The following is a 25375-nucleotide window of genomic DNA, read 5'->3' on the forward strand; positions in this document are numbered from 1 at the left end:
CGTTCAAACCACTGACCAGAGTGGTCAGGATGGACATTGTGGGACACCTCCTGGAGGCCATTTACAGCGACATAACCAAGCGCAGTGTCTATGCTAACACTTTGTTGATATAACTTTTCCGCAAAAAGCTCTGTGCCTCTCGTCAAGGTGGTTTTATTTTGTCGGCAAAGTAGGGGAGTTTTCTTGGCGGAAGGAGCATTGTAGGATGTACACCTCCACGGTTTTGTCAACAAAACTCTGTAGTGTAGACAAGGCGTTATTCTGTGCCAATGCTGAATACAAAGGAGCTCTTCTCCAACAGAAACTAATGTTGGTCCTAGTGAGTTTGACTCCACTGCTCCTGCTTTTGAAGTGCTACAGTATGTGTGAGAGCCCATACACAGGTAAACAGAATTCTCTTACTGCTTGGCTCAGGAGGGAGCCTGTAGGTAGGGGAAACTATTTTTCCCTTCTTTCCTTTATTTCCCCCCCTACTATAGTATCGGACTTGTGCTTCCCCCTTTTCTTTCTTGCTCTCTTCCCCTCCCCACAGGAGAAGCTCCATGAAACTGGCAAGGATCCTGTTTCATGCCTAAATTCTAGTAGCGCTTGGGGACTCATTGTACTAGCTGCTGTACAATCTGTTTCGCTCTGCTACTGCTGGGGAAACACACTGTATATCAGGAGAGGTGCAAGCATGAACCTCCCCCTGAAATTCTGATGAGCCCATGCTGAACTTAAGATTGTATAACCTTTTTCCCCAGTAAATATTTTGTAAAGATGTAACCTTTTTAACAAGATAAAGCAAACATCAACTCCTCACACACTTTCAGAAAAAGAATAAACACAACATTTGTATAAAACAAAAGATACAGCAGTAAAAAGCAGCATGAGAAGAGTCGAGGAAATATTTAGATAACATCACCAACGATGCTGAAGCAGCTCCTAAAAAAGGTGGTAGTAAATCAACTCAACAGGGTTCTACCTGACAAGTTCACTCCAGCCGTAGGGCCTGTTAAGGAAAGACCCTAACAGAAAACAAAAACAGTGTGTGATGGACAGAGCACTTTCAAGAAGTGCTAACCAGCACTGCAGGAAGCTATTACTGATTTTTGACAAAGAAATCAAACACCCAGAACTAGACCTCTTAACATCTTGCATCACAAACAAAGAAATGAAAGATCCAATAAAAAGTTTTAAAGCTGAAGGTGAGGACCAAGTCACTGGGGAAATGACAATGTGATACGACCATTGATAAAAATCACTGAATTTTTCAACAAAGTGTGGAACCAAGAAGAGCCTCAAGAACAATGGAAAAATGGCTGTATATTCAAAATACCAAAGCAAGGTGACCTAAGTGACTTCAATATCTGGCAAGATATTGTACTCCCTTTCAATGATCGGCAAAGGCTTCTGCAGAATAAAGGAAGCAGTTGAGGCAAAGCTAAGGGAAGAGCAGGCTGGATTTCCACCTGGAAGATCGTGTCTCAACCACATTTTCACCCTAAGAATAATCATTGAAGGAGAGCATCAAGTGGTAAAACCCACTCCTCATAAACTTCATAGATATTTAAGAAAGCATTTGACAGCCTCCATTGCTGTTCACTCTGGCACATCTGTATTATGGTATGCCAATAGAAATAATTATCATCATCAAGTCTTCATATCAAGATGCAGCATGCACAGTTAAAGTGAACACAGACTTGAGGGAATGGTTTAACATGGACACTGGTGTCAAACAAGAATGCATCCTTTCCTCTCCTGTTTGGCTTTGCCATTGACTTCATTATGAGAACAAGTGTAGATGGACCCAACATGGCCATGGTTTAACAGAATCTAAATTTTTTTAGTATACTTCTGCTGATATAACTCTCTTCTAAGTGACTGTTCAACCAACATGCAAATAAAGACTGAACAGCATTGCAAGAAAGATGAGGTTAATCAGTTACAAAAAAATAAATCCAATGAGATCCCCAACAACTCCCAACTCAATTGAGACATTACATTGGAAGGCAAAGGAATACAGGAGGTGAATCAATTCACATACCTTGGCGGTAATATGCAAGCCAGTGGGGATATCTGGAAGGAAATAATGACATGAATTGTCAAGATGACAGCTGCATTCACCAGCTTAAACATGATTTGGTCATCAAACATCTACAGCTTAAAGAACAAACTATGAATCTTCAACGTAAATACACCCATTCTTAAAATGAGAGGGAATGGGAGGAGATGTGTTCCTGCTACTTTAAGAATGAGAGTTGGATTTCCACGTTTTGATCTGTTCTTAACTAGCTTCTTTTCACGCCCCCAGTGACCTCTTCCCTCCTTGCTCAGGTGAGTTGGGTGTAGATTTGAGGCACTAATGGTCTGCAGTGACTAACCCAATCCTTGCTTTTGCATTTGGAATGGCTACCACTGTTCTATCTCTTCCTCTTTCATGGACAGAGTACTGGTCCGCTAGACCCCCATCTTCCCTTCCACACTGGGATTTGGTGGGAGCATCTTCATCTTCTGTTTTCCTGCAACCCTTTGCTGGAGCTTTCTTTTGAGCAGAGACACAGCTGGGGAGCCTTTACTCCAAGCAAAGGTCCCAGCATCAAAGGACCCAACTTATCAGCTGCAGTCCGCCTCTATTCTCCTAACAACATAAGGTAAAGGCCCTCTCAGGTCTTGTACTCCTTCAGAAAAGGAGGGGATGCTCACTAATTGAAACTCAATGTCAAATTAAGGGTAGTATTTGTGTTACATAAACTCTTCTTAAAGGGTTTTTCTATCCTTAGCTGCTTTCTTGGCAAGGATACTTTATTTTATTGTAATAGGGAATTTACTCCTTAGGAACCTACAGTAGGTAGGAGCAAACAGCCAGTTTCCCCTGGTATATAGCTCACAGATTTTATTTGCTTGAACTGAATTACTTTTCTTAAGAATGCTGTAGTCAGTGCATAAAATGTTAGCCCAGATAGGATTTTGGATGAAGTAACGTACTGCTTGAGCTCCTAACTGTCAAATCTGTGTGGTATTTGTCTTTAAGGCAGTTTAAACATAGTTGTAAATGTGCTACAGTAGGTAGTTGTCTTTAAGACATCTTACAGATGAATTTTCTTTGTCTTTAAATTACACACAGCACTGAGAGCTCTGGAAACGCCTCTAATTATAAGCCTTTATATTCCAGTTCATAAAGCTAGAGGCAGGAACTTCATCCTAGATAAATCTGCTTAGAACAGAATAAATCCACTTTAAAATTGGTTTCATCAGGCAGAACCTGACAAGTGGTCAGCTTGTCCATGTAATCCAAGGTTTCTTACTATAACAGAGCCTCACTAATTCACACTATGATAATGGGTATGGGGGAAACCATAAAAAACAAGCTAACAAATTGCAAAATGTTCTTACACTTATTTTGACAATGGTGGAAAGTGTTATGGTATTATACTATACTCTGTAAAAATACATTGTTAAAAATAAACCATAACAATAGTAAAACTGTTATTCTTTAAAACTCTGCTGATAGGTTCATGAATATCTAAAATAGAATCAGTCTTAGCATAGAATGTAGTGAGGTGGTATTTTACTATTAAATCTCTGCACAATTTTTGTGTGCGCAAATTATGGCATATATAGATTAGTAAAACTCTGTGGCACCCTTATTCCATAGGAATATATCTTATTTAATGCCTTAGACTTCCAAAGGGAAAACAGTTCTCCTGCTTTGGTAGAAAAATCTTAACTCTGTTAATGCAGCTAAAATGGAGTGAAGTTTCCTGTTTACACACTAGGGTGTATTGTTTGTAGTTCAGAGTGTGGGGTGGAATCTTCCTATGCTGTAGTGTTTCTCTGTGTGTACTGGTTCAGATCTCTTCCTGACCTTCTCAACTTCAAGACACTGCAATTGTGGGAAGCAAAGCTTTGTGATATTCAGGAATGGATAATATTCCTGACACCTCTTCAGTGTGCAGGCAAAGCACATCATCAAGTGTCTGAGCTTGGGAGTGACAGAGGAAGGTATTAATGCAAACACCTTTTTCATTTCTTGTCAAAATGCAATCTTTTAAAGTGGATCACCTAGACACGTGCTCTCTCCATTCCTTACATTGAGTCAAATGGACTGGGATTAATTATTTTATTTAGGAAAAAATAAACTTCAGTTATGTAAGCTTCCCCGTCCCTAGAGTGAGGTTCCTCTTGGTTTAATTTTCATGTCTAATGTGTCAAACAGCAAATAAGAGCTCAGAGCAAGCCCAGCAAACTGAAGTATGGGCTAAGGGCAGAAGCCAGAGGTTTGGAAGATTGAACCAAGCAAATCTGACTAGAAATTCTTATTGTAGTGTCTGGGTTTTTGCTCCTAGCGCAGAAGCAGGTTGTCAGCAGATCTGATTTCCTGTGAATTATATGGTCCAATTTCAGACAATGAGTGTGAAGCCCTTCTCCTTTCAAATACATCTAAACATCAGTGGACTTGGCCAGTTTTTTCCAGAGCAGTACACTTCACTATCGTAATGCTTCCTGTTATCCTGCACAGGCTCTGAAAATGCACCTTCCAAGGTGGGCTGGCTGCTTCCTAACAGGTGGTTTTCCTCTTCTGGCTGGAGTTGGACATGGCAAGTGGGACTTGCATTTGCTCCCCAGCCACCACTTGGACATGAATGCAAGTAGACAATCCAAAAGTGAGCCCAAGACCTTTTTGTTCTGCCCTAGCGTAACTAGTGATGAAGAATACCTTTTACTAAGCATCCAAATAATACGTTATGGAGACACTTAGACTGGCTGATTCTAACTAACATCTGTTGATGTTTTTAAAGACAATACAGCAGACTTAGTGCTACCCTCCTAAACATGCTGAATATATCACACCCCCCAAAACCTTGAATCCTCCCATAAAGTTCAAGCAATAAGTACAGGTCCTGTCTCCAGGAAGCAGATATTCTCGCTGTACTTCATAATCCTAGAGAGTTAATTTTACAGACCTTCCTGGAATAAAGAACAAACTCTTTCTTTCCTTCCTGGTGCCCGCCTTCTAAGTGGGATTCATGCAGCCAAGCAAGGAGAACTTGTATTTGCATATCCCTGTGGTACTCTACACTTTCACCAAGGTGGCTTTGCCCATGGATTCCTACAGGTAGGGATTCTATCTACCTCTATTATTTGGCTAAACCAACACCCTTTTATGCAACTATTCCCCTACCACCACCACACATGCATCTGCATGCGTGCGCACACACACACACAGATAGAATCAGCAATCCACGTCTGTGCGAGTTTTGTTAGACATGGAGAAAACCAAAGTAATGGGGGAAGGGGCTAATAGTGTTTCATCACATCCTGATGGGCTTGATGCTGTAGACCCAAGAGTTCTCAAACTTCATTGCACTGCGACCCCCTTCTGACAATAAAAATTACTACACAACCCCACAAGGAGGGACTGAAGCCTGAGCCTACCCTGTGGGGGGGGGTAAAGCCAAAGCCCAAGGTCTTCAACCCCGGGGGCCTGTAACCTGAGCCCTGCCACCCAAGGCTGAAGCCTTCGGGCTTTGTCCCTTGGCGGTGGGGCTCAGGCTTCAGTTTCGGCCCCGGGCCCCAGCAAGTCTAATACTAGTGCTGACAACCCCATTAAAATGGGGTCGAAACCCACTTTGGTGTCCTGACCTACAGTTTGAGAACTGCTGCTGTAGACCCTAATACGTGAGTCCTGTGATGTTTCCTAAATGTAGGTCAGGGGCTGAATTCCAGATCTGAGAATGTTGCATCATGACTAATGGCCTTCTCAGCACACCAGGAATTGTTTGATTTATGTGGACACCTGTCTATCTTGGATGATGTTGCATGCTGAAATACCACTGCAGTAGCCATGCTTGTGGCTGTGATGGCTCCAAAATAACCATGAGTAGGATTGAAACTACTTGAAAAAGAGCTATGCAAAGAAATGTTTTAAAACTGCAATTTTGGCAGAGGACATGGGGGACTAAAGGTGATCCATTCCCCGTGGATGTACCAATTTTCTAGCCATTTGACCGGCTGTTCCATAGAACACTACCAAAGACCGTTTCTAACATTAACTAACTCACAAATGAGAAGATTTAGCATTCTCTCCATTCTTGTATACAAGGAGCGACTCAAATTTTTCAGCTGAGTGCTTGCTTGAGCTTTGCTCTTTCCAGAGAACACCTGAACAACTCCAGTAAGAGAAATAAAAGATGTCAGATTTGCTTTCTAGTGAAAATGCCAAGTTCTGTATTGGAGAATGTTGTTACATATTCCCTTGAGCCATAACTAGTTGTTAATCATATTTGCTTTTGACGGTTGCTTTTGATGCCCTTTACTGCCAAGGGAGAAAAATGCATACAGTAATGTAGTTTGTCTTGGGTTTCCTGACACACATTTACAAAAAGTAGACAAGAATGGTAAATCATGATTTTTTTATTTATTTATTTTTTTTAACTGGGTTTCAGGAATGTATGAAGGCATTTATTTTTCTAATAACTTGGACAAACTGGATAGATGCATTTTATAGTGAAGTGCAAAATACTAATTGGAATTCTTACTACAGAAAATAAATCATCTAATTTTAAAATCCTTATCCCAGGGCATCTTAATATGTAGGCAGAGCTGTTCCTGGAGACTTTCTCTTTGTACAGTTATTAAAAGTGACACTTTTTTTACTTTAAGTTTAGTAGGAAAAACTGGTAAGGATTTAACTTAGAGGTGCAGATATCCTCATAAAGGGTCTTTGCTTACCATGCAAACTGCAGATCTTGCATTTGCAGGAAAAGTACTGTATAGTTGCAACTTTTACATGATAATTATTTACTACTTTAAAGTGTGACTGGACTAACAATTTTTAGGCAGCTCTGACAGTATCTTTAGAGAAGTTGAGAAAAGTAACTACAAGGGTGGGGAAGAGGAAATAAACATTTGTCATCTTAATCTTTTTATAATAGCTATCTAAAAAAGTACATTTTTTACTTCTAAAGTTAAGTGCCTAAAGTTAGACGCCTAAAGCCATATTTGGATGTATAAATGGGAATCTCAGGTATGAGTAGGGAGGTTCTTCTGTCTTTGGCACTGGGTCTGACAGCTACTGGAATACCATGTCCAGTTCTGGTGTCCACAATTCAAGATAGATGTTGAGAAATTGGAGAGATTTCAGAGAAGAGCCACAAGAACAATTAAAGGATTGGAAAAAGACCTTTATAGCAATAGATTCAAGTTGCTAAACTTAGCACACTAAAGGTTTAAAGGTGATTTTATTACAGTCAATAAGTACCTAGTTGGGGGGCAGGGGAGGAATTGATAATGGGTTCTTCAGTCTAGCAGACAGAGGTATAACAAGATTCAATGGAAGATAGAGTGCACATTTTTAACAGTGAGGGTAATTAATCATTGGAACAATTTACCAAGGGCTGTGATGGCATCCCCGTGACTGGCAATTTTAAAATAAAGATTGGATATCTTTCTAAAACATATGCTGTAGTTTTTAATTTGGGGAAGTCCTATGGACTACTGTACAGGAGGTCAGACTAGATGACTGCAGTAGTCCCTTCTGGCCTTATCTATGAATCTGTTTAGGCATCCAAATAATAAAGCAGGCTGACTTTTTTTTTCGTCTTTCAATTTTGACCTTTAGTCTTTTTTCCAGTTTATTTACCAATGTGTGTAGCTGCTTATTTTTTAAGTGCTTGATGGAATTCCTAGGAGACTAACTGAAAATCCTTAGTCCATAAGAGCCAGCTGTGCAAGAGAATATCGAGCTTCTGTAGTTCCAATTACAGAATTATTCTTGATGAAATAAAAACGGTTGCTGTTTCTCATAGTTCTTTACGTAAACACTGCTGTCATTTTGTTTCCCCTGGGATATAGGGATATTTACTTATATTTTAAAGAAACTCCATTGTCTTGGGGTATGTCTACACCCAGCCGCTAGTTCGGCGGCTGGCAATCGAAGTTCTGGGTTCGACTTACCGCGTCTTGTCTGGACGCGATAAGTCGAACCAGGAAGTGATCGCCGTCGACTGCGGTACTCCAGCTAGACGAGAGGAGTACCGCGGAGTCGACGGGGGAGCCTGCCTGCCGCGTGTGGACCGAGGTAAGATCGAACTAAGGTACTTCGAACTTCAGCTACGTTATTCACGTAGCTGAAGTTGCGTACCTTAGTTCGATTTGGGGGGTGAGTGTAGACCAAGCCTTAGTCTTTAAAATCTTACAAAACTTATTTTTTCTTTCTTTCTTTTTTTTTAAACCAAAGCCCTCTTACTTGTCTAGTACAGTCTCTGAACTGGCTTCTATTGATATAAGTAGTCCAGTTCTGACAGTGCATATTACAGGATTAACAGACATCTGTCAAGAATAACAGAAGAAAAACTCAGATAGCTGAGTACATGGAGTGTTTATGGCTACCAAGACAAAGGGAGAAGATTTAGAATATGAATAGTTACAGTGAAGTACTATTACTTGGAGGTGGCTTCTTAGTGCCGATTGGGTCTGAACACATCATTCTTATGGAGTACATAGCTTCAAATTCCTTTTTCACATTTACATTTTCACTGGTTAATGAATTGACAATAGGAATCTATTCCTCTGGGCAGGTCCATTTTCCGCACGTTAATGTGATTCACCATTAACATTACACCATCTCAGTTTCTTGTGGATTTTTTCCCCCCCCATGTCTTCCATTTTAGGATTTTACATCGGCATGTAGTACCCCAAGCTTCCTCTTTAATAGCCCTTTCTCTAGTTTTCTTAGTCCTTCTGTTGCTTTTATTGATCCAGAACTGTTTAACAAGGCTTTTTTTAGTTTGTCTAAACTCGTATCACAGGAAAAGTAACTAGTCCAATTTTCCGAATTGAGGAAAGCACACAAGCTATGAAATAAGATTTATTTCCCCGCTCCTACCCCAGCTGAGGGATTTTCCCACACCTCTCGTTGGGTCTTTTAAACTTGTATTGCAAAGATTCCTGAAGCGTGGTAACTTGCAGGCAGGCTTTTCTGTTCTACAGAACATATTTTGATTGATTAGTCAAATGACCTCTTTGTTAAGAGAGCCAACTTCTTAAAAAGATGAAACCCTTTACTCAGTATAAACTGCTTGCTTTGGGAACTCTAAGGTTCTTGGCCTCTTCAGAAGTTTGAAGATGCTGAGGTTTGAATATTTCAGCTATCTTTTGTGAGAAGTACAATATCTTAAGACTTCATAGATCTCTGTTGCAGTTTCTGATCTCAAAGGCCATGAACTAATATTGTTCACTCTTCATGGTGTTGTACATTTTTACAGAAGGCGTTTTATCTCCCAGCGCTGCTCTCTAGAATTTTTAGAAGACATAGTGGAATGTGCCAGTGTACGAAGGTACTTTTTCAAAAGCAGCATTAATCTTAACTCGTTGCATGCAAGTCCTCTCCTCCCTCCACCCTCCTCAAAGCTGAATATCTGAGGTCCTGCATGCTAGTGCCGCCATCTGATCATAACACCTACATCTTTGTTTTAGATCACTGAATAATTCTTTTTAATTGCAGAACTAAGCACATATCTGGATCGCCAAGACACAAAAGCTTGAAGAAGATGCACTTCATCAAGAATATGAGACAATATGATACAAAGAATAGCAGGTAATGTTTTATATTCACTTGGGGTCTGATTCTGACACCCTTATTTGCATGAAGTAGGACTTAACTCATGTGAATAGTCTTTCTGAGTTTAGCTGGGCTATCCATCTATGTGAATAAGTACCAGTTTACATGAGTAAAGCTGGCAGATTTGGGTCACAAATAATTACAGCTTAACACACACGAATGTTGGAGTCGGACTGGCTTATCCGAAGATTTGATTCTTGGACACTGTGGTAAATGGAATGTTCATCTAAAATATATTTGGGGGGGTGGGGAGGGGAGGAATGAGATTTTATAAAATTTTATATACATCTACTTTATATACATGTATTTCTAAGCGTAAAATGTATCCGTACAGATACATTTGTTAAGATATGTGAGGGTAAAAGCCAACAGGGAGCCTCAGATGATTGAGCAGTGTGACACTTGGGGAATTGTTTGGGTTGGAAAAGAACTTCGTGACTTCAGCTCTTGAGGTGGAGAGAATGAATGCAAAAAAAATCTGATCGTTCTTATTTGTGAAATTTGAGTAAACTCTATGGTTCTATTTTACAGTTTTTAATACTAGACTGTTGTCCTTAGCTCCAGCTAATTAGAGAGGCTGTATGCTCCAGGGGTTAGGGAATGGAAGGGAAGTCTGGAGACCTGAATTGTGCTCCTGGCTGTTCCATCAGTTTGTTGTATGACCTTGTACAAGTCATGTAACCTCTCCGTGCCTGAGTTTCTTGGGCAGTAAAATGAAGAGAATAATCTGTACTCACTTCTTGTAAAGCTCTCACAACTGGGGGGGAAAAAGTGATTTATGTAGGAGCCAAGTATCCCCTATCAATAGAACCTTAGAAATGTAGGGTTGGAAGGAACCTCAAGAGATCATCTAGTCCATCCCCCTGCACAGAGGATGGACCAAGTATACCTATACCAACCCTTAAAAGTGTTTTGTCCAATCCTCATCTTAAAAACCTCAAATGACGGGGATTCTACAACCTCCCTTGGAAGCCTATTTATTGCTTAACTATCCTTAGAGTTAGAAAGATTTTTTTTCTAATATCTAATCTAAATCTCCATTGCTGCAAATTAAGCCATTTTACTTCTTGCCCTATCTTTAGGGGACATGGAGAACAATTGCTCATTGTCCTCTTTATAACAGACCTTAACACATTGGAAGGCTGCTGTCGAGTCCAACCCTCGGTCATCTTTTCTTAAAACTAAACATGCCAGTTTTTTAGGTCAGCTTTTCTAAACCTTTTAGCATTTTTTTGTTCTCCTCTGGACTCTCTTCAGTTTGTCCCCATCTTTCTTACAGTGTGGTGCCCAAAACTGGACATAATACTCCCGCTGAGGTCTCACCAGTGCCAGAGTGGGAGAAATATCCTCCTGTCTAGTACATACAACACTCGTGTTAATACAGAATATTAGTCTTTTTCACAACTGCATCACACTGTTCACTCATTCAGTTTGTGATCCACTATACCCCTCTGATCCTTTTCAGCAGTACTTCCACCTAGCCATTTATTTCCCATTTTGTATTTATGCATTTGATTTTTTTTTTTCCTTCCTAAGAGTAATATTCTTTATTTAATTCTGTTGATTTTGTTCCAATTCTCTAATTTGTCAAGGCTATCCTGAATTCTATTCCTGTCCTCCAAAGTGCTTGCAGCCCATCCCAGCGTGATGTCATCCACCCATTTTATAAGCATACCCTCCACTCCATTATCCAAATCATTAATGAAAATATTGAATATTACCAGATCCCTGCAGGACCCCACAATATACATCCCACCAGTTTGACAGTGAACCATTGATAACGACCCTGAGTACAGTCTTTCAAGCCATTGTGCACCCACTTTACAGTAATTTCATCTAGACCACATTTCCCTAATTGACTTATGAGAGTGTCATGTGGGACTGTGGGCCTTATTAAAATCAAGATATATCTCATGTACTGCTTTCCTCCCATCCACTAGGCCAGTAACCAGGTCAAAGGAGGAAATGAGGTTGGTTTGTCATGATTTGTTCTCAACAAATCCATGTTGGCTATTACTTACTTAATGCCTAATGGCTGTTTGGGGGGGGGGCAAGGCCGGTTGTGTGATGCTTTATTTGAGGATGAATTGTTTCCTGCCAACAGCAGGTGCTCGGCATAGGTTCTGAAGTATAGGCTTGCTATCACTACCTCGGCATGCAAGACTACAAATATTGTTTACAAAATTATCTTCCTATTTTAAAAGTCCATGTACAGTAGCTGACTCATGCTGCAAAACACTCTGAGCAGCTGCAAGATGGGAGTCCCTCTTGGCTCTCCTGAGAACTTTACACACCTGCACTTGATCGTATGGGGCCTCAGCCTTATATGAATGCCCTTTGGTTTTGTGGTGCTTTCTTTAATATAAACTCCACAACCATCCTAGGTTCTTTAGAGAAGCCGTTTAAGAAAAACCTTGTGTGTGAACACTTCATAGGAAACTACAGGGTTGCTAGCAAGGCTGCTGTTTTATAGCTGCAGAAAACTTTTGTTTCAGTTCTCACTTTAATCTTTTCTTGTCTGGTTTCAGGATAGTATTAATCTGTGCTAAACGAACCTTATGTGTGGCTTTTTCTATCCTGCCGTATGGGGAGAGCTTACGAATCAGGTGAGTCTATGTTTGTAACTTGACATATCTGCACTGCTCTAAAGTGTCCAGTCCGTTACCATATATAACAGCCTAATTTATGAAATGACGTAGCCTCATAAGTGAGTGTAACTGTAGTATACCATAGCCCCTTTTAGTATACCCTGAAACAAAGAAAATGCATATTTTAAATGTGCTCATCAGACTTAAGGAATGCACAAAATAGCAATGCACTCATTGAGTAGTAAAATATAAAATATAAAAACCAAATTGATTGATTCAATGTCAATTAAAGTACTCAACCATACCATAGAGTCAGTAAACTCCCCCCCCTCCCTGCCATTCATCAGCCAAAAGCCCATGCATAGAAGTCAAGTGTAAAAGTATAATTAGGCAAGCCAAAAAGAATTTGAAGAGCAACTAGTGAAAGACACACAAAGTAACAGCAAAAATTTTCAGTACATCAGAAGCAGGAAGCCTACCAAGCAATCATTGGGGCCACTGGATGATCAAGGTGCTAAAGGAGCACTCAAGTAAGACAAGACTGTTGCAGAAAAGCCAAATGAATTCTTTGTGTCAGTCTTCACTGCAGAGAATGTGAGGGAGATTCCCACACTTAAGCCATTCTTTTTAGGTGACAGATCTCAGGAGCTGTCCCAGATTGAGGTATCAGTAGAGGAGGTTTTGGAATAAATTGATATATTAAACAGTAATAAGTCACCAGGACCAGAATGTATTCACCAAGAGTTCTGAAGGAACTCAGATATGAAATTGCAGAACTACTAATTGTGTTTTTTAAAAGGGTCAAGACGCAATCCTAGCAATTACAGGCTGGTGAGCCAAACTTCAGTATCAGGCAGATTGGTTGAAACTATAGTAAAGAACCGAATTATCAGGCACACAGATGAACACGATGTGTTGGGGAAGAGTCAGCACTGCTTTTGTATAGGAAAATCATGCCTCACCAATCTATTAGAATTCTTTGAGGGTGTCAATAAACAATCCAGTGGATATAGCGTACTTGGACTCTCAGAAAGCCTTTGACAAGGTCCTTCACTAGAGGCTCTCAAGCAAAGTAAGGAGTTATGGGATAAGAGGGAATGTCCTCTCATGGATCAGTACCTGGTTAAAAGATAGGAAACAGAGGTTAGGAATAAACGGTCAGTTTTCACAGTGGAGAAGTAACTAGCAGAGTCCCCCAAGGTTCTATACAGGGACCAGTGCTGTTCAACATATTCATAAATGGTCTGGAAAAAGTAGTAAACAGTGAGGTAGCAAAGTTTATAGATGATAAAAAATTATTCAAGATAGTTAAGTCCAAAGCTGACTGCAAAGAGTTACAAAGGGATCTCACAAAACTGGGTGACTGGGCAACAAAATGGCAAATGAAATTCAGTGTTGATAAATCCAAAGTAATGCACATTGGGAAAACATAATCACAACTATGCTTACAAAACGATTGGGTCTAAATTAGCTGCTACCACTCAAGAAAGAGATCTTGGAGTCATCATGTATAGTTCTCTGAAAACATCTGCTCAGTGCGCAGCAGCAGTTAAAAAAGCAAACAATGTTAGGACCCATTAGAAAAGGGACAGATAAGACAGAAACAATCATCATGCCACTACATAGATCCATGACACACCCACATCGCTAATACTACGTGGAGTTCTGTTTGTCCCATCTCAAAAAAGATACATTAGAACTGTAAAAAAGTACAGAGAAGGGCAACAAAATGATTAGGGATATGGAACTGCTTCCATATGAGGAGAGATTAAAAAAGACTGAGACCACTCAGCTGGGGAAAGAGACAAATAACGGGGGAAAAGATTGAGGTCTATGAAATCAAGAATGGTGTGGAGAAAGTGAATAAGGAAGTGTTGTTTACCCCTTCACATAATACCCGAACAAGGGTTACGCAATGAAATTAATAGGCAGCAGGTTTAAAACAAACAGAAGGAAGTATTTCTTCACACAACATACAGTCAACCTGTGGAACTCATTGTCAGGGAATGTTGTGAAGGCGAAAAGTATAGCTGGGTTCAAAAAAGAATTAGATAGGTTCATGGAGAATAGATCCATCAATGGCTATTCGCCAAGATGGTCAGGAACGCAACCCTATACTGTGGGTGTTACTAGACTTCTGACTGCTAGAAGCTGGGACTGGATGACGGGATGGATCACTCAATAAATTGCTCTGTTCTGTTCATTCCCTCTGAAGCATGTCACCAGGCAGTGTTTGAAGACAGGATACTGGGCTAGATGGACCTTTGGTCTGACCCACTATGGCCATTCTTGTGTTCTTATGAGGTGTATGCTTTGGGATTTAAAAGGGAAATAGGGCCCTGTTCCTGGAGACACTTATGCCCATGCTTAACTTCATGTATGTGAAACCATTTTATCATGAGACTACTCGTGTGCAGAATTAGCAAGTGCCTAAGTGTTTGCAATATCAAGGCCTAAGACATCTTGCTTGATGCAAAAACCTGACAATGAATAAAGGTTGTGGTGTTAGGATAGAAACCTTTTTTTTTTTTTTTTTTAAGGTAACCAGTTATGCTACACTTTTAGGGGTTTTACACAATATTTGAATCTTTTATTGAAAACAAAAAGTCAAACTACCTCTCCTTCCTCCTTTTGCCACCACTCTAATAGTAATAGTAAAAGATTGGAGCTAGGAGTCTTGAGTTTACTTTCCTTAGCCCCCCAAAAAAATAATCTAATCGAGAAAGATGGAGTGCAATAGGTATTTGTCACCAGTTATGCTTTTGTTTGGTGGGGGGTGGGGGGGGTGGCTTTTAAAGGTTTTTTTCCTTTATGTAATGTGAGAAGGGCATTTGCTACCACCTTGGCAAGCTATCACTGACACCAAACAACTTGAGTTGGGAAGTTTCAGTCCTTTATTAAGTTAAAGGGAATGGAAACTTGCCAGTCCTGATAAGAGAAACTGGATAACTCCATTGGGTTGGTCATCCTTGCCCACCTTATGGCACTGTTTGCAGTTGGTTCTCTTTGAAGTTTTGAGGTAGTGCTGAGTGCTCTATTAGCTTTTTTAAAAAAATATTTTGGTCAGACTGTTCATTATTTTGCACTTAGAGCTGATATACCACTAGAGGTAAAGGCAACTATCTTTCCTGACTCTCGTTTTCAGGGATTTGTAACTCCACCATAATAATTTAATACTTTAAGATGCTCTTCTGACTCTTTAAAAAAAAAAAAAAAAAAAAAAAAAGTATTAAGCCCTGAAAATAACATTAAATGCTGAATGCCACTGTGACTTTGCCTACTACCAAGAACTGAAAACAATCCATTTATGGCAAATTATATGCAATGTATTTTGGAAATGTAAGAAATGTGTTCAAAATATACACAATACAATTGCAAATACTCACACATGAGGAATAATAAGTGAGGAGAACTAGAGGAAAATCCATGTAGGACTCTCTTGTGAGCTTTGAGCTAGCTCTGTGGACGTTTGAGTTACACAGTCTACAGAAAGTATTGCATTTACTCTTAATCCACCTTTGCTAAAACAATTGTGTTGTCACTTGTGTCCTGTGCATAACTTATGGAAGAAGGAAACGGATGTTTAGTGGTGGAAATTGTATTGTATGCAAACATACTTTCTACAAAAATAGGCAATGGGAAACATTTCTCTCACTTGATGGGAAAGCAGCAAGGTCACTTTGGATTCTATAGCTGGCTGCTAGAGTACTACTTCTTTCAGCTTTTCCTTGTCAGATGATGATGGTTTGACCAAAATACAGTAACTTTATTTATTTATTTAGACTGAAGTAGGTGGCAAAATTGCTGTTACTAAAGTAGAGTTCTGCTAGAAATCTCTATTTATTTAGTCAGTGTGTTCTTTATGAATGTGGGCTCCAGTCAGTAAAGTGTAACTGAAAGGTAAGCTGATAGTGTAGGGAAACTAGTAATGTAAAACATGTTTGCTGCTTGTGTTTGCTACCCAAAACGTGTACCTTTGTTAGTGCAGTATAGGGTTGTACATGTGTGTAGAAAGATTACATATGGCTCAGTTTAAATGATAGTAAGCATAAGAATACTGAGCTGAATTAAAAATAACCAGTTTCTGTCCTGTTAGATTGTTCTCTAGTTAAGTGAACCTCTTACATTTTGAGTAGGGTATTTAAAAATTCATGCTTGCTTGAAAAGGGGAATGGGAAGACGGGGTGGAATTTTTTTCCAGTGGTGTTCATGTCGGTGCTATGGCATGTTTCGTGTTAGACTTTGTGATGCAGTTTCTAATAGTACACTTCAGGATCCATCTTCATTTACAGTGATCTAAAAATGGAAGGGCAGAAACAGCGACATCCTTCTGGTGGCGGTTCAGTCTCTTCAGAGATGGCTCTTGGATTGGAAGGAGTGGAGCTTGGAGCTGATGGCAAGGTAAGGAAATATTTTGTTTCTTGTAGAGTCCACCATACTAATGAATGGAGCTGCGGGTGGAGTAGAAAGTTGAGGATTAGTGGGTCTGAGTGTTATTCCCTGGTCTGTCACTATATGACCATGAGGCGTAGACATTAAGTGACCTGCCCCATCCCGCCAGAGGTGCTAAAGCTTAATTATTGTTTATAAAGCACTTGGAGGCCCTTTCATGAGAGGGGTCCTGGGAGGTGGAGAAGAGCTCCTTCCCTGTGTGGCACTGATGGGCCACTAGGGTCATGCTGGGTCTGGTGAGACTGGTAGGGAGGCCCCTGTCCAGTTCATTCTCCCCACTGGCAGAGAAGCTGTCTTCTCCTGGGGTTCCCAGAGCAATGCACTGCTGCTGCTGCTTTGGTGCAGCTTTGGGCCCAGCCTCAGATTAGAAAATTCATGTTCAGTTATTTGGCATGCTACCAAAATTCTGCGACAATGCAAGTGTTGGAAGAGAAATAGTGACTCCTCAAATGTTTATATTTGTGCCAAACCTGAATGAAATTTAATGGGACAAAGAAATAAAACTTTTCTGGCCCCTGGCTTTCTCCCTGTTGAATTTCCCAAGGCCTGTTGCAAACAATGGAGACTACTCAAAAACAGTTGCAAGCATTTTTTTTAGAATGGAAAGTGTTAGCCTAAATATAGAGGTAATTCACAGCTCCTCCTATAATTACTAACACGCGTTGTCTTTATTTAGGTTGTGTCCTATGCAAAGTTCTTGTATCCAACCAATGCCCTTGTTGGCCGCAAAATTGATAATCATGGTGCTGTTCCTTCATGTCGATTCAGTGCTTCACGGAGCCTTACGGGGTCAAGACATAAAACTGTAACCACTAAAACAATACCACCAGGAACAGAAATAGGTAAAAACTCCATATGGTTTTGTACTGCTTGCATGCAAGGGGAACTGCAATACCCTTTTTCCTTGTAAGATGCTCTAAAATGGCAGGAATAAATTTGCCTGGAACAAGGCTAGATAACAGTAGGAACTGAAGGCTGTCAGCAAAAAGCACTTTTAGGAAGCATTTGATAAAGCTGAGAATTCTTCAGGAGGCCATTCCCTAAAGCTATGGCCAAAGACTAGTGAAGGGATCAGATGAGTAGACTAGAGATAACTAAGCACAAAGGAGTGAAAAGCTCAGAGGAGATAAAAGGCTACACAACAAAACAACATTGATTTTTGGAATTGCTATTTTATTACCTGTTTCTTTGTAATCAATTTAGTTACATTTCCTATCGGGAGAGACAACACTAGGCTTTGTAAAGGATAGATTTTTTTTTTTGCCCTGAACTCTTTCAAAGAATTACTTGAACACTTGGAACACATGGAAACGTAAGGAAGAACTCTCCCTGCCCTTCCAGCATAACAAGACCTAACCTAAAGGAACACTGATAAGCGATTTTCTTAAATTCAGATTAAATACCATAGACTTTGTGTCCAACTGACTGCCCAAAAGATTTTATTTTTTAAGAGTATAAGCAAGTTCATTTTGTCTGTGCCGTCTGTGAGGAGGTGCTGTTGCTATTTTCACATGTGCAAGTTTTGGTCATGCCAGAGGTAGGGAGGGGAATAAACTTCTGCACACTTACAGAATAAGAGCTCTAGTCACAGTTTTGCTCAAAATAGAGAGAAAAATTACCAGAGTATCAGATTCCCTAAAGTAGCAGCATTTAAATTATTCCACGCTGATATTTAAGTGACATTTTACCTGCAGAAGATGTTTCCAGTGTCCCACTCTGGCAATTAAACACCCCAACCCACCAGCTCTTGCTGTTCAAACCAGAAACTAATATACCTTACAGTGCTTCAGTGGTTAAAAAGGCAACCATGTAAAAGTGACACCGCTAATTCAACAGATCTGCTACCTGCACGTACTTTACAAAACAAATGTGTTCTTTTTGTTCATACTGTAGAGTCAATACATCTTTGTGAAAGTGAGCTTGGTTCTGTTGTGGCTCATGCATCAGTGATTCTACGTGCAGAATCTTTTATCACATGTGGTAATGCATGAGGTAGCAAGAACTCAGTTGAACTTTCAGATCCAGATTTAAAGCTGCATGACTGTCTATTGAAGTGTTCATCTTTCTGGTTGCAAAAAGAGCACATTTGGAACCATGGAAAGATATAAATATGGAATCATATGGATATCCTTTTTAGTCACTTTTCAGATTATAATCACACTTGAAAACAATATTTTAACGGGAGAACATAAAATAGACTTTTGTGTATCTGGCCAACGTATGTAACCACTTTACTCTCGCCCTCCACTGAACTAGAACCTCCAATGCTGTGCCATTTCTGGCATCCTTACACAACACCCATAAATAACATTTTTTTACAAAAAGAACTTTCTTTCAGGCCTTTACCTCTGCTGCTTGAATGTTCCAGCTAGAATGAACCTGCTGTGCTGCCAATGTACCAGAGGTGTTCTCTAATAGTCTGCTGACTTCAGTGGAACATAAGTAGCATGACAATAGAACACCAGGTGCAGCAGAATGCCAGTAGGCAAAAATAACTGGATCCTTTTAACTCAGCAATGTAAGGACTAATGATGAAAACATCCAGCTGACTCCTCTATCCACACAACTGCTCACCTTCTTTCTAAATGTAGAGAGGGAGCCAGCTTCTTTCTTGTGCTCCAGCCCCTTTATGCCACTCTGGAAGTGGCCTTTGCAGAATAATCCTGGTGTAACATGTTCCTAGATAGTGCAGAATTCTTTTCTCCTCTGTTTCTACTACGCCCCTGCCCTAGCATAAATAGGAAGGAAAGGGTGTGGCCAGAATATTGTGCACTCCAGCTATGCTCATCTGGTGTAATAGCCACTAAGAGGTTGTTACAAGCCAGTACAACATAGCGCAGTCTTGGAGCTGCTTTAAGTGCAAGGCAGGTCCCTGGTTGAAGCCAGAATATGGGAGGTGCAAAGAGATCCTGATCCCATTGAAATCTTTGACTTTGACAGTTGGAGATAAGATTGTCTTCTCACTCTTCGTTCTTCTCACTAGAACCCTTGTAATATCCATGGACTGAGTATTTTTCGATTCAGATCATGGGGTATTGTAATATTTAAAAACAATGTGTGAGTGCCTCATCCTCCTTTTCAGTTTGCATTATGGATGAGTTCTTGGTTCGTGGTAGATCTTACATGCTTTTTCACATGCTGTATGTCACATACAATGTATTACTATTTTTAAGCAGCAAAAAAAAATTGCAAACCAATAATGTGCTTAGTTTTAAAAAAAAAAAAAAAAAAAGGCACTTGCCTATTGTCTCCTGTTGTCACTGCCTTCCAAGTACTTTCTTTGTGGTCAGTGTATATTCTGTACTGTAGCGTTTCCTGGAGCATGAGTAGGTGACATGCAGCTTCAGAGTTTGCAGACCCAAGAATTTGGGGCATTGAGTAGTATAGTTAAATGAATTTTCTCCTCCCCATTTTCAGATTGTCTCTAATCTTAGAGATGCATCAGGAATCTCTTTCTTAAAGCTCATTTTTTTTGTTCATCTTACAACTGATGCTGTATTTACTTCTCCCATTCTTCCAGGAAACGAAGTTGGTGAGTCATCAGAGTATAATCCGAATCTCCTGGATGATCCTCAATGGCCCTGTGGGAAACACAAGCGGGTTCTCATCTTTGCATCTTACATGGTAAGAAATTGGTATATTTTAACTGAGCAGCTGTCTGGCTCCCTGTGCATACGTACTCCACGCATGGATGCTCAGTGTCAGTAAAGAACTACCTTGGATAAAATGTGCCCTGTTTGAGTACTTTTTGGAAAAACTATAAAACAGACATAGTTGTGCATTGAACTTGAGCACTACTGAGTTAAAGAGCAGTGCCAAACACTACATTAGTAATAGATTACCAGAGAGCGCTAAGGATCTTCTGTCCTCAGGGAGATTAAACTTCTATCTGATATTCGATGGTGATGACCCAATTAAGCGTAGACTCTATTGTAGTGAATATGCAAGGAATGTATGTTCAGTAGTGCATAAATTAGTTAATGTATTCCTAAATAATATTATGGACAAAGGCACATTTTAAAGATGTTGCAGCAAAAGCTTGTCTATTAGAACTGTGTGGAGATGACTGGATATCAGTAATTTAGAACAGACAAAATGTTATCTATAACCACTGATCAGTGGCAGCTACAAAAAGTTAATTTTATGAGCCTCTGGGATTAGTTTATGCACAACTACTTTGTTTAACACATTAAAGCAATTACTCTTCCTGACAGTTTGTTCCAGGAGTGAACTCTATTTTATTAAATTTGAAGGCACTCTTAGAGCATGGAAATCTTGCAAAACAATGGCCGCTAGTTACACAGAGAGAAACCGCATAAAGGTCAAAGAGTAGATCCAACAACCAAAGAGAGCGCTGATTTCAGGATTGTTGATGTCTGTTCCCAGGAACGCTGTCAGCTGAAGCTGTAGGATTCCCTGCCACTTCTCTCACGAGAAACTGACTCAAAGCAGCAAGACAGTATTTGGGTCATTTGGGTCTGAGAATTAGGATTTCTTCATTTTGCCACACTTTGGCTCCTTTATTTATTTATTTATTTTTTTTCCCCCAAAGCATTGCAGTGAGATTGGGATTACTACAGCTTTCCCTTGACATGGCCTTATTTCAACTGTTTGTCTAGCAGTTACTCTACTCCACTAATTTATGTGCCTCAACATGTAATGCTGATGTTTTTAATAGCAGGTTACCACTCTTAAGGCCAGAAGGCTTACTTTACCCTGCACAAACTTCAGTCTCTGGCACCTCTGTCATGAGACCATATAGCCCTGCTCACACATCTTTATTGACCCTTAATGTTTTGGGGAAGAAGTGAACTCTTTCCTCTCTCATCATATAGGCCATGAAATAATACTTGGCACTTGAATACACAAGCTTTATAGTGCTCTGAAGATGTGGACAGACTAACAGCAGACTACTGGTGTTGTGGCCTACAACAGGCATCTATGTACCTAACATTCCATACTGGTCACTTGCACAACTCTATCGTGATAGTTTAGTAGGGAAGTTCTCACGATGAGCAGTGTCACTGACAGCTGAGCTCTAGCTTCACAAGAGTGTCCCCACACTGCCCTGTGTGTGTTAAAGGTAAAGCATTGGGTAGCTAATGAAGCCTGTATGTCAGGCTCTGAGAAGCTTATACTAGAAAGGGAGGCTGATCTATTGGGCAAGTCGTTGACCCTCCCAGTTTGTTTCACCGTCTGTAAAATGGGGACAATTGTCTGTCTTGCAAATTGCTTAGATTATTTTAATATTTTGTAAGCACTGGGTGTGCACTACAGGAGTGAAAAATATTATTGAAGACGTCTGTCTTGCCTTTGTATCAAACAGAGGGTATGCTTGAAGGGCACCTATAATGCATTGTAGACCGTGAAACCACAAATGTTATAGAAAATTTGCCTCTTGTGTTTCAGACCACAGTAATCGAATATGTGAAACCCTCAGACCTTAAAAAGGACATGAATGAAACTTTTAAAGAGAAGTTTCCTCACATCAAGCTAACGCTGAGCAAAATTAGAAGGTAAGAAACAAGCACTTGAGAACAGAAAGGGGAGAGTGAATGTCCTTTAAGCCTCTTGTACAAGCTGCTTCCTCTAACACTTGTATGGAATTAAATATTACTTCTATTAATAGTATATATGATTAAATACTGATAATCTCTTGTTACCAGTTAAGCTGGCTGTGGGATGGCAGCCATTACAGGAATGCTTAGGATGCGGGGAATGGTCCTCATATAACTCAGCCTAAAAGTAGTTATTTTCAGACTAATACTGCTTTCTTGTTGACTTAGTACTAATATAATGTTAGCAAATTACAACTGACTCAACAATCCTTCTGCAAACTATGGATCAAAACATAAGTGGACTTCACAGCCTACAATGCGCTCCATCTTTCCTATAAGCAGTCTGTGCCTCCATTTGGGACCACGTGGCTATCTATTTCTATTTGAGTAACAAGAAAATATCCTGTGGTCTTGGATTGTTATAGGAAACTGCAGAATGGGGGGGGGGGAAAAAAAAAATCCAGGCAACTTCACCTTTCTGTGCCACAATATGGCAATTATCTTTAAAGAAAACTACAGTGATTTGTTATAGTACCTTTTAGTGAAATAAATACCCATAAGAAATACAATTTATTCAAAATATAATTTCAGATCTTTTTAGAAATACCTTATGAACACATTAACTTCTGTCTTCAGGGAGGGGCATTGTCTTGATGATACAGAACTGTACTTCCCAGTGGGAAGACGGTTGTCTGTGAATAACAAACTTTGGCCCCGACTCTGCAAACCCTTAGGCGCTTTAGTCCTATTCACTTCAATGGGACTGTGCATGAGCATAAATTTCAATAGGAGTCCCATGAATGGCGGGTAGGCAGGATCGAGCCCTATGGAAATTCAGACACCACTAGAAATCGCTGAAAATCAGTTTAGTAACTTTAACAGAGTTTTCAGTTCACTTCAAAAAAATTTGGAACTGAGTTTTATTGGGACTTGAATTCTTATTTTCTCAGCCCTAATCTGTTTCGTGAAGCTGTCAAAATGGCAGTTTCCTGTTTGGCTATTAATTCTTATAGTTACATACTGAATATTTTTTTAGGGACTTAATCTTCTTAGCACAACCACTGTAGATATTTACAATCAGAGATATTACATCAATTTTTGTTTAATATACAGTGTCTTGTATGTGGAGAACTACAGACGTAGATGTTAAATTTGAAAAATGTAGTTCTTTATTTGCATGCAGACACCATGCCCTGAAGTCCTGTTCCCCTCTTCTCCTCAACTGCTCCCACTCCCTGCTCTTGCATGTTTAGAGAGAAATCTTTCACAGATACAGCATGACCACTAGCACTACAAGTTTGCAACACTGCCCTGCCAATTTGCCTTAAAACTGATATAGAGGGATCACCTCCATGTGACAAGGAGGTTCAGTCTCCTTGGTCTCTGAAAGTGCTAGTTAATGCCAGCCATCATGTAGTTTCTGCATTGTGGAGGCCTGTCCACTGGGAACTGTACTGAGAATACCAGTTCACTTCATATGCCACCAAACAGCCTTCAGATGGTAACAGCATTGTTGAGAACTAGTCTGGATTAGATCTGAACCAATAATAAATTCAGGGCTTCAGTCCCTTTACCAATCCTTGCTTCCTTCACACTGCAGAGTTTCCAATGTTTTTTTTAGAAACCATTTCATGTGCTAAAGGTATTTTGTCCCCTCACAGCTTAAAGAGAGAGATGTGGAACTTGAGTGAAGAGTGCAATCTAGAGCCAGTTACTGTGTCAATGGCGTATGTTTACTTCGAGAAGCTTGTTCTCCAAGGCAAGCTCAACAAACAGAACCGCAAACTGTGCGCTGGTGCTTGTGTGCTTCTTGCAGCCAAGATCAGCAGTGATCTCAGGAAACATGAAGTTAAACACCTTATTGATGTAAGTATAGTTTGAATTCTTTCATTCACTGTCATAAATAAGCTCTGTCTTTTTATTAATGTTGCAGTCTTGTATTTTATGAGCTAAGACCAAGACTTTTTAAAAAATGAGTAACCAAATTTAGGCTCCGATCCTAAAATTAGGCACCTGTTTTTTTGGGGGGAATGGCCTGTGTTTTTATTTGATCTCCAAACCGCACCCCTAAAACTTTAGGGCATGCAAAAACCTGTGTGTTTGCATGCAAATTGGGTAATTTGGCTCCCAGTTACCAGAGCTCAACCCATAAATTGGTCTGTTTCTAGTTTTGCAGGCCAACTGCATATTTGATCCTGTATGTATGTACAGCTCAGGCCATAACATGATTACTTTCCTTTCTTATGCTGGTATGATCTGTGACAATCTAGTAGCTTTCCTGAGGATAACTGCTGATCCGATTTTTCTCCTCTTCTTCTCTTTTTCCCCCTCCCAAAAAATGCCATTGCAGAAACTAGAAGAAAGATTCAGATTCAACAGACGAGATCTCATTGGATTTGAATTTACAGTGCTTGTAGCTTTGGAGCTGGTCCTCTACCTTCCTGAAAACCAAGTTTTACCTCATTATAGACGTCTCACACAGCAAGCCTGACCAAAGCTACATTCCAGCTGCTCACCAGTGGCTCTGGGGATTAACAGCATTACTGAACATTTTGCTCCTGAATTTGACACTTGCCACTGACCTTCTCTATGTCACAATGTACATCAGATCATGCCTACAGCTAGTTTGAAGACTGCAGCATGATTTTTAAACAGTCAAGGTGTACATTAACGATACAGGTACCAAGTCTGTATCAGGAGATGGTACAGAAAGGGTTGTCTTGAACTTTATTTTCCTTTGGACATTAAAGCACAAATGATTCACAAACTAGCTGCCTTTGTGGCTGCTGGTTATTCTGTATTTTCCTTTTCAATTTTACTAGGAAATGGTCAGTTCTTCCCTACAAAGGATGCTACACTATTGTTCGCTTAGATTGTTTCAACCTTTATTTTCTTCCTTGAAACTAAAGGGAGCAACACTTCCATTCAAAGAAATCATAAACTTCAAATAGTGTATCTGAGAATTTTCTTGCATTTTTACATTAATAAAATGCATACTTTATTTTTTTAAAGATGTGCCTAAAATTGACTGGTCTGGTACCAGTACTTTTTAAGTTACTTATGTTGCATAATAGTGAATCCTGAATTTAAATAGCAATGTATCCTTTACCTGCATTTGCCTTGCATATAGTGAAAACAATTCCAGTATATCTGCACTAATATTACAGAGGGGA

The 25375-nt window shown here is 39.9% G+C and overlaps 1 protein-coding gene across 1 annotated transcript in view; it reads left to right on the forward strand.

Moving 5' to 3' along the window:
* Positions 1 to 25200, forward strand: part of CABLES2 (Cdk5 and Abl enzyme substrate 2) — a 47874-nt gene extending 22674 nt beyond the window's left edge. Inside the window, exons 2-9 of the mRNA XM_065414711.1 lie at positions 9488 to 9580; positions 12133 to 12210; positions 16485 to 16593; positions 17321 to 17486; positions 20165 to 20268; positions 22054 to 22160; positions 23864 to 24068; positions 24553 to 25200. Coding sequence (XP_065270783.1) covers positions 9488 to 9580; positions 12133 to 12210; positions 16485 to 16593; positions 17321 to 17486; positions 20165 to 20268; positions 22054 to 22160; positions 23864 to 24068; positions 24553 to 24693 — 1003 coding nt within the window. The 3' untranslated portion in view covers positions 24694 to 25200. The remainder of the gene's footprint in view (positions 1 to 9487; positions 9581 to 12132; positions 12211 to 16484; positions 16594 to 17320; positions 17487 to 20164; positions 20269 to 22053; positions 22161 to 23863; positions 24069 to 24552) is intronic.
* The last annotated feature ends 175 nt before the right edge of the window (positions 25201 to 25375 follow it).

This window comes from Emys orbicularis, chromosome 12 (assembly GCF_028017835.1).
Source record: "Emys orbicularis isolate rEmyOrb1 chromosome 12, rEmyOrb1.hap1, whole genome shotgun sequence".
Taxonomy (NCBI): Eukaryota; Metazoa; Chordata; order Testudines; family Emydidae; genus Emys; species Emys orbicularis.